At 45.5% G+C, this 10,510-nt stretch overlaps 1 protein-coding gene across 1 annotated transcript; it reads right to left on the reverse strand.

The window, feature by feature from the left end:
* Positions 1-2,408: 2,408 nt before the first annotated feature.
* On the reverse strand, positions 2,409-10,199 carry LOC311225778 (coiled-coil domain-containing protein 39-like; the record flags this gene model as incomplete). The annotated part of the gene is made up of 5 exons (XM_084311172.1): positions 2,409-2,534; positions 4,277-4,341; positions 5,761-5,945; positions 6,048-6,253; positions 7,782-10,199. 5 exons carry the CDS (start codon positions 10,197-10,199, stop codon positions 2,409-2,411), a joined length of 3,000 nt encoding a protein of 999 aa, XP_084167298.1.
* Positions 10,200-10,510: the final 311 nt, after the last annotated feature.

The following is a 10,510-nucleotide window of genomic DNA, read 5'->3' on the forward strand; positions in this document are numbered from 1 at the left end:
CAGAGGAGAGTAATGGCTTGTTTATACATGATGACAGTCCTGAAGGCGGGGCAGGTAGCTGTCACAGTCACCTGTTATGCTTCACTGAGCCCATCTGGTGTATAGTAGACCCAGGTACCTCTCCCCCTCTCCTCGGACGCCCAGCAGCACCATGATGTCACTTTCCTCCCAGCCTCTGTGCCCCTTACAGTGCCCTCCAGCTGCTGGTCTGTTGCCGCCCGAGCTGCCTCGTGCCCGCATGACCGTCATCGCCCCTCTCTGCTCAGTGTACTGTATGATCACTGCCCTTGGTGAGATGCACGCAGCTGTAAGGCTGAATTTGAGACACAGTATAATGTTCTCCTGTGGGCCGAGTCTTACACAGCCCCTTAATTTCTTGCGTTTAGAAAGCTTAAGAACATTCCTTTTGAGGATGATTAGGACAAAGATGAAATAGGAATGCAAAGCACATTATAAGGGTCAAATGAGGGCCGCCGATGGAGACATTTTGTATTAGCGTGTATTAATCACTCTGCGGTTTCTCAGGAAACCTCCACGGACCACATACCACATTATAGAGACAAGTATTTATAAGAGTGGTTCCCAAACATCAGGCAGCCATTTGTATCCATCATACATGCTGCAGTATTTTAGCCTCCTCTCCTCCTCCAGCGCGTGATTAATGTGTCGTTTTACTGCAGCGCAGCACCCCGATTTCCATGATGTTATCACTTCTCAGATTAGTATGAGTTATTGTATGTGTGTGTGGTCAGAAAATTGATTTCGTTCCAAGGCTGTAGGAGCCGGTCTGCTTTTTAGCATCATTAGGTATTGTCAGACATGTTTTATGTTCCTTGGGCATTTTGCTCTATTCTTGGAGTGTATGATAAATTGTCCAGACTATATTCATTTCCTATAACAGATCACTGTGTTGTCCACATCCTTGTTTTATGATACATTGTGAAGTGAAGTTAAAACTGAGAATATTCTCCTACATGTATAACATTTTAGAAAAAGAAAGTAAAAAAAGGCATGTAGCTTGATGTAGTGCATGATGTCCCAATGAGCTTGAACTCTCTTTGTATCCACCTGCTACAGTGGCTCTGGCCCAACGCCTCAGGCTTTGCTGGCTATCAGAGGTGTTACCACACCTGTGAGGTCATGCAGGGAGGCCCAGCAACTCCAGAGGGTATTCCCCATGAACAGACCCCCCCACTCACACACACACACACACATACACACAGCACACCTCTAAATAATACAGTGTGTGTATGTGTGTGGGCTTGTGGACCGGGAGGGACCCAGGGGACAACCCAGAGCAGAAGTGTGTCAAGCTGAAATACATATGTGTTAAGTTATTCACCTCCAAAATTTGTTGGGGAGGGAGGACGCTCACCCAAATGCAATTCCGGGCATTCTGTGCAAATGTTGAGGAGGGATGAGCAGAGGCAGAACACGTTAAGAGGTCATTCATCCATTTTTCATGAGGAGGAATAGCAGCAAGGCAAACATTCCATTTTGAAAAGGAGGAAACCTTCTGAAGAATCTCAACTGCAAAAAGGGATTCTCAAGGACACCACGCAGTACATTATCTATTATTATCTATTATTATTAAACTTGCATCCCCACCATGTGGACCACAGCATTCAGTCAATACTAATATAAACCTGAAAGATCATTATTCTAACTTTTAACCTAATTTGTGAAACATTTAATAATTGAACCTTTATCAATAAATGATTGAATGCATGTTTCTGACGTGTGTGTGTGTGCGTGCGTGTGTGCGTGCGTGCGTGGTGGTACAATAGAAGAGGATGGGCGTGGTCCTGACAGCAGTATTGGATGGGAGTGGTCGCTTGAACGAGCAGCAGCCGTTGTCACAACCTATCTGTCCAGTCTGTTGGAAAGGGGCCCCCATCACGTGGGACAGCAGAGATGATTGAGGAGCAGTTCAAGGTCAAAAAGTGTGAAAAGTGTCAGCCGCGGAGAGACCATCATGCATGTACTGCACTGTGATTGTCTCTCTTATGGAGGACATAGCACAGTACTCTGGCTTCATAGCTGGAGGGAAAATCGCCACAGCTTTTAAAAATGGAAATTATCTGCGTCATTATGAAACAAGTCCAGTGTTAATTTAATTTACTTATCTATGATAGAAAAATATGTATTCATTTAGCAAACTGTAATTGACCTATCTCAAACCCCACCCTCTTGTATTGATCCTCCAATCACAACTGTTGCTTGCAGTCATGATTGGAGGATCAAGAAAAGAGGGTGTTTTCTTTTTCTTGATCCTCCAATCACGACTGCAAGCAACAGTTGTGATTGGAGGATCAATACAAGAGGGTGGGGTTTGAGATAGGTCAGTTGCACATGTACACTATACTAAATAATAAAGTGTCCTCTAGCCGTTCTTCTGAGTTCTATCTTCACTCTTTCTTCACTCTTTTGCCCTTCCCCATGGTTCGCTTTCCCTGTTGGCCCGCTGACACCCCGCCGATTCTGTTGGGCCTTTCCAGAACCCTTTGTGAACCTGCGGGCTCCTCTTCCTCTGCCTGGAACACAAGGGAAGAAGAACACACACAACAGACACAATTAGAGCCTCATATCCTGGGCTGTGATATGGAGGGGCTGATGAAATATCCTGTGACCATTAATCTTCCCCCCAGGAGGTGGAAGGGACCGGGAGCACGGGGGCCAGGCACTGATTAAACGCTCCTAATAGTAGCCATCTATCTCCTTGTGAATCCCCCCTACATGTGTCTACAGGCAGCGTCACACAGGGCCTCGCCTGCCTCCCTCTCCATACAAATATTGGAGCCTTTTCATAAAGACACAGACACCAGTTGATCGCATTTGATCGGGTGATATCGTTTGGGCTGTCATCATCAGTCTGACTTTATTCTCACCGCCACAATGTGAATAGCGCATTCATGCCACACCTGTCCTCATAAACATGTACATATGAGGTCATACAATTTATGTATAGTCCCCATTAGCAATAATAGTCTACTTAATATCCTGCATTCCTCTTATCATCACCTGGCCTGGCGTTCAGTGATTGATCTGATCAGTTACTTTGCTTGATAACTTGGCGTTGAATTCTTTTCACACATTAGTCATTGATATCTCTCAATCTGCCAACTTATCAGAACCCCAAATTCTCTCTCTCTCTCTCTCTCTCTCTCTCTCTCTCTCTCTCTCTCTCTCTCTCTCTCTCTCTCTCTCTCTCTCTCTCTCTCCCTCTCTCTCTCTCTCTCTCTCTCTCTCTCTCTCTCTCTCTCTCTCTCTCTCTCTCTCTCTCTCTCTCTCTCTCTCTCTCTCTCTCTCTCTCTATATATATATATATATATATTACATCTAAATTAAGCATACGCTGTTCATGCTGTACAGGCTAGCGCTGTTCAGCCCTTAGATATAATGATCATGAATTAACATTGTCTAATTACATTTCACCTGCAAAGCTCCATATGGTTCCTCAGTCTCGAGCAAAATGATTATGACTACATCCCAATTAAACAATTATCTAATGAAACCTCACTAGAGCAGCTACCTAATCGTGTTCTGGGGAGGGATATTACAGTACATACTGATCACCATGTTTAGGTCAAACATAAAGAGAACAAAGAGAGAGAGAATGAGCCCATGATCTATCCAGTGGTAGATATTGTATTGTTGACGGATAGAAACAATTCCATATTATTATGTACGTTTCATACACTGTGGTAACTGTGTTCTTAAATATTCTAATAATTTGCCTATTATCTATTTGTAGGGCCTACTTGCTGAAAGGCCATTTAATCTCCAGTCTTGTATAGATGACATCATTGTTGGTGAAGACCTGAAGGGGAATGATGTTTGTACCGGAGGGAGGAGGGGATGGATAAGAGGACACCTGCTGGGCTGGGATGAAGCCTGCCTTGGGGACCAGGCATGAGATCATCAGAGAAAGCCTGTTGACTGGAACAATACTGACCCCTATTGGCCAGAAGAATGTTTCCATGACCAGTGTATTATGTACTGTATTTACGCTGCTGGCGGGACAAAACCTCATAACTCCAAAAACCCAACTTTTCAGCAGATGAAAAAAACGAACACAGATTTGAGGGCGAATAGATTTACGAGGTTTAGACAGATGATTGGTTTAATGCTTTCCCATTGTGTAGACTTTGTAAAACCACACACACATGGAGGATGATCTACTGAGTTGATAAAAAAATAATAATAATAAAAATATGGAGTTAGGAGGTTTTGTCCCGCCAGCATACAGTATGTACTGAGATGACCTGTAGCCTACCTGTTTGCTATCCTTCCTCTCTCTCTGCTTAGTAGAGGACGCCATGAAATTGACCACCCTTCTTTCTACGGATAAACAGAGACAATGTAGATTTAAAAAAGAACAAATAAAAAAACATGGTATCAATGATAAGAGTAGTTTCATTTGTTAGTGAAAAATGGCAGACATCTCTCGGGATATGTTATACATATAGACATATAGTATAGTATAATATAATATAGTATAGTATAGTATAGTATAGTATAGTATAGTATAGTATAGTATAGTATAGTATAGTATAGTATAGTATAGTATAATATAGTATGGTATAGTATATAGTATAGTATAGTATAATATTATAGTATAATAGTATAGTATATATTATATAGTATATAGTATAGTGTATAATATAATATAATATAATATAGTATAGTATAGTGTATAATATAATATAATATTATATAATATAGTATAGTATAGTATAGTATAGTATAGTATAGTATAGTACAGTACAGTCAGTGCAGTACAGTACAGTACAGTACAGTAGTATATACATAGGATAGTTATTACAGCCACCTTCATGATGTGTAAGAACACTTTCCTCTCTCTCTATAAGCCGGATGTCTTGTTGTTTGAGACAAGTGATGTCATCTAATGTGATACTGACGCCCTGCTGTGTGCCTCTGCCTTTAACCCTGACACCGGTGACAAGGTTGGGGCATCAGTGTGGGGCAATAGGCCGTGGTTCCCCAGGCCCAACTGTGATCAGCAGGGCCCAGCAGCGTTCCATCTGCTCGGTGGTAGATACCCCACCACAGAGAGCGGGGAATGGAGTTGGAGGGGGGCAGGTCATGGATGACTGACTATGGCAAGGTTAAGAGACCTGTGTTCCAACAAGGCACTTTTCCCCCCTAAACCCAGCAGCCACGACCCCCCGCCTTGACTACATGCTCCTGGGCTTTACACCCCGCTGGGCAGAACAACCATTTAGGCATGGAATTATGCAGAAAGCAAATACACATGGATGCATGCATGTGCTGGCATAAAAACGTGTGTGTGTGTGTGTGTGTGTGTGTGTGTGTGTGTGTGTGTGTGTGTGTGTGTGTGTGTGTGTGTGTGTGTGTGTGTGTGTGTGTGTGTGTGTGTGTGTGTGTGTGTGTGTGTGTGTGTGTGTGTGTGTGTGTGTGTGTGTGTGTGTGTGTGTGTGTGTGTGTGTGTGTGTGTGTGTGTGTGTGTGTGTGTGTGTGTGTGTTACACATTATTCATCCTTTGACCTTTGATGGCAATGACAATAATGGCTTTTTCAAATGTGATATATACACGGTAGACCATTTTATCATCATTAATATGTTAAATGATCTGTGGGCTCTAAATGAGGCAACATCTTGTTTTTCAGACCCCCAGACGTCGTTGTTTGTCATGACCAACTGGTGGTATTTTGCTGTAGGACCTGTGGTTTTGAAAGGTATGTCTGAATATGATCACACACATGCAGATATATTTACCTGTGACAGCTGACACTTGCTCTATGGCAGCTGGGAGGCCAGTGGAAGCCCCACAACACTCCAGTTTCCTCCTGTCTGAGGAGAAGGAGGAGGAGGAGGAACCAGGATAGGCTGCCTCCTTCTCCTCAGACAACCTTTCCATGCCGGTGTCTGAGGGGGCTGGGTGGAGCTGGGAGTGGCGGGTACTGGTAAGGGGGGATAGAGGACCGCCGGGGATCCAAAACGGTGGGGGACAGATGGAGCGTTGTGTGGGGATGTCCGGGGACGGGGAGTCCTGCTCTCCCTACCCAGCTGAGCCCTGGACCGCCTCTGAGCCGCTGGCCCCGGGGTCAGCCTCCACCAGCAGAAGGCTCCGGTGCAGTTCAGACAGCAGGGCCTGGGTGGTCTCGCTCAGGGCACAGGAGGTCAGGGTCTCTGGCTGGTCCACCGCCTCTCGGTAGTCCCAATGGGAACATTCCTCCGCCTCCTGCAGGTCGGGAGGGTCAGACGCTCTCTGTACACATCCAGGAAGAAACACAAGACTTGATTGATTCATTGATTAATTTAATTGATTTGTTAACTTTGAAAAAAGTTAATGGGGGGGTGCTTTTATCTAGTGTCAATACTTCAGTGTCAAAAAATTCAAAGAAAGCCACTTATACCCACTGGTTATATCATCATCATCATCATCATCATCATCATCATCATCATCATCATCATCATCATCATCATCACTAACAACAGCAACATCATCACTATTAATGAACGGTAACTACTTGGTAAATCATTTGACAAGGAAGCCATAACTGCTCAAAATGTAGTAATGTAGACTTTTCCGAGTCATCTAGCTAGTACTAGCTAACGTGACTCACCATGAAGTACTGACCACCACTCTCTCATCAAGACTGAAGTCAAAGAGAATCAGCTCCAGTGGCGAGACCGGTTTAGGCCAGTTTAGGCGCCAAACGTAACGTGCCCACCTGTCACCAGCTGCAGACCTCATAGGAGAACGGTCTCCGATCGCTCACAGCGCCACCCCCACTCAGTGGCTGAATTGGAGTATTGCGAATGGACTGTGATAATACAAATACAATTTATTACTATTATTATTATAATTATAATATTGAAACATAGCAGCAAATAAGTCAGTAGTGCAATACTGAGCCTCTCATGTTCCCATAGGGTTTAGCTTGGTCAACAACACAGGGCAGTTCTACAAACAGGCTTGTACATGTGAGTAAATTAACTATACTTCATACAAATGTATTGTTCTTTTATTTTTTGCTCACACAATATTTTAAAGATATAAAACTCAAAAGTAGCCACTGCAGCCGTTATCACGAGCTCTGCTCTTCTGTGTTCACATAAGTTTCCCCAAACAGTACTGTATATCTGTCATGTTAATGAATCCAATATCGCGATTCGGTTGGCTGCTGTGGAAAAGATAAAAGAGCGCATATAAAATTGTGAATTTTGATTTCTGATAGCTGAGTGGTATGTTGTCTGTGTGGTTCACCTTTTGTTTTTTTTTGTTTATTTATTATATATTTTTTGTATGGTTGGTTATGTATATGTTCTGCGGACCTTTGGATTTGGGTCGGATGGTCACGGGGTGGGGGGGGGCCCTGGTTCCGGGCCTCGGCGGGTCGTGGTGTTAAAGAGGCTGATGCTTTGACTCGCTGGGGCACTGGACTCGGGGTCTTCGAGGGTTGGGGATCGTGGCTGATGGGGGGGGCTCGGGTTGGTCACTGTGCAGTCTGTCTCAATTATTGTCTTGTCATGGTGTGTTAAGTTGTTGCATTCGGATGTCTTTTTATGTATTATTATTGTATATATAATATATTAATTTGTGATACAGTATGTCTTTGTTTCATGTTTGAAAAAAGAAAATAAAAATATTTGATCACAAAAAAAAAGAGCAACAGGAAGGTCAGCGACGCTGTGATGGCCCCCGGGCTATGGACTCTTGCCCTGGCTGCGGCTGCTGCTGCTACGGCTGCTAGCGGTGCTGAGTGGACGTGGGGGAAAGGTCACAAAGAGACCCATGGGTCCAACTCCAGGGTCTTGGGTGTGACGGACTGCACTGCAGAAGACCTGGGACTGCTGCTGGCTGAAGATGCAGCGGATCTTAGAGAGACTGAACTGCGTGCACTGCTGGTCCTGAAGCTGGTCATGGAGCTAAGCCCGCTGGCAGGAGTGGAAGCAGGAGATGGAAGAGGCAGGTTGGCCTGCAGAAAGTACGTCTCCAGCACTGAGTCGAGGCCAGGGCTTTCCTCCATGGCCTCCAGCAGCATCCTGTTGACAGTCTTGTTGAAGTCCCTTAACTCCCGCAGCTCAATGTCCCTCTCCTCAAACGTCGCCACCTTGGTCTTGCTGGCCGAGTGGATCTCCTGGGTCCGCTTGGAGCACTGTTTAACAGCTCTGACCAGCTTCTCCTTCTGAAAAGACACCTCGTTCTTCAGCTTGATGATGTGAGTCTGTGTCTCCTCAGTCTGTGCATTCTGCTCTCTCTCCTCCTGCAGGAGACTGTCCATGGTGCTGTTCATGTCCTTAATGTCTTCCTCTATCTCTCTGAGCTGTCTTTTCTTATATCTGTATTTCTCCTCAGCTGTCCTAAGCTGCTCCTCCAGCTGCAGCTTCTCATGGTACTCTTCACTGGACTCGTCTGCCTTGTTCAAGGACTTCCGGTAGGTGGTGTTACAGTTGTTGATCAGGTGGAGGGTGTTCTCGAATGCTATAAGTTCCTTCTCCTTCTGCCGGACCATGTGATTCCGAGTGTCTCCCTCTCGCTGCAGCGTCTCTTTCTCCTGAGCAGCCTTGATGATGTAATAAACCTGTGATTTCTCCTCCTCCCCCTCAGGAGCAGCCATTGAGATGGTCCGGATCTCATAGCGGTTCCTCATCTTGTCGATCTTGGACAGTCGCTCGTGCAACGTGGTACTGAGTCCCCATCTGTCCTGATCGGCGATCTTGACCTCCTTGCCGAGCATCTCCATGTTGACCTTGATGTCCTCCTCTCTCTTCCTCATGTCCCTCTGCAGCTCCAGCCTCCTGGTCTCCAGGGACAGCACAGTGTCCGCCTTGTTGTACAGCAGGTCCCTCCGCTGCTTGATCTCCAGCTTCTGGATGTTAACGTCCGCCATAGTGTCCTGTTTGATGAGCCTGAGCTTCTTCAGATCCTTCGGGGAGATGTCATTGAACAGGTTCAACTCCTCTATCTTTGTGATCAGGTCTCTCCTCTGCCATCCTGTCTTCTCCGTCTCTTTCCTCACACAGCGAATATCGTCCCGGAGCTTCTTGACTTGGGTGGTGAGCATGTTCAGTGTCGTCTTCTTCTCCTCCAGTGCACCGGACAGCTCACTTGCCTTCTTCTCTACTATCTTCTTTTCCTCTTCTATCTGGCCATGCATTCGAGCCATCTTCCTCTCCAGCAGCTGAATCTGAAAGTCCTGGTCGGTGATGATGTCCTGCTGTTTGATGGTTTTCTGGTCTAGTTTGCTGAGGTCTGTGGCTGCTCTGTCTACTGTGGTATTCATACTCGTCAACTCGTCCTGCAGCCGGTTGCGGTTGCTTTCCTGATCCTGGAAGTCCTGTCTCAGTTTGGCTGCCAGGCGGCTAGCCTTGGCTATCTTCTTGTTCTTGGTCATCTCACTCTCCAAGAAGTCTCTCTTCTCTCTGAGGATAGCGTTCCACACCCTGGTTTCCTGGTTGACTAGGCCGATTTGCGTTGCACATTGCTGCCTTTCAGAATCCCGTTTCCTAATCTGTTCTATGGTGTTCTCCCACTGGCGGATGAGTTCCTGTCTCTCGAAGTGGGCCTGTGGGAGGTTCTCTGCAGTCTTGTCTAAAGCAATCTGTGCTGATGTCGTCTCAGTGAATTGATGGTCCAGGGCCTTGCGCTTTAGGTTGGCATCTTCTGTCTTCTTCTCTATTGCTAAAGTGAGTGCCTTGATCCTGCTCTCGTCCTGCTGGGCGTACTTCTCTATGGCCATGGTCTGCTCGTCCTCGCATGCCGACTCCTCCAGGCAGGCGTCCTGGGTCTGCTTGTCCCAGTTCAGCTGGCTCCGCAGTTCATCCAGCTTCTGAGTGGCCTTGCTGATGTTGTTCTCTTGAGCGGGTTGTTTTTCTTTCAGGTTTTCAAGCTCGCTCTCCAGGTGTCTGCTCTCCTGCCGCAGGCGACCCGTCTCTCGCTCTGCGATGGCTTTGAAGAGTCTCTCCGCCTCGAACTCTCTATCCCTAGCCTTGCACAGATCATGAGTGTGAGACGGCGCCTGTCTGACATTTTTTATGTGTTCAGACATGGCTTGTTTCCTGTCCTTGTGTTGTCCAAGTTTGTTCTCCAGCTGCAGCTTCTCATTTTCTATCCTTAGAATCTCATCTTCCAAAGCTTTGTTTTCAGCATTGGCAGGAGGGATGGCAAAGCCCGATGAGGCTATCTCAGCCAAAATTGCGTTATGCATTTTCTCAAGACGCTAATAACCGCGTAATACAACAATAAAAAATGAACACTGTATGTAAACAAACTCCTTACAAAGGAACTTGACCAAATAATGCTATGGTTAGCCAGTGCTATTTATTTGTGATGTTACAGTATGATGTCATAATAGATCATTCTAGAACATTTGTGCTGTCACAGTATGATGTCATAATAGTACATTCTAGACCATTTGTGATGTCACAGTATGATGTCATATTAGAACATTCTAGAACATTTGTTGAGAAAATCACCTCCACAGTAATTAGTCACAAATGCTTGAATATTGTTTAGAAT

This window comes from Notolepis coatsorum, assembly GCF_963971535.1.
Source record: "Notolepis coatsorum genome assembly, chromosome: 3".
In the NCBI taxonomy this organism is placed as follows: domain Eukaryota; kingdom Metazoa; phylum Chordata; class Actinopteri; order Aulopiformes; family Paralepididae; genus Notolepis; species Notolepis coatsorum.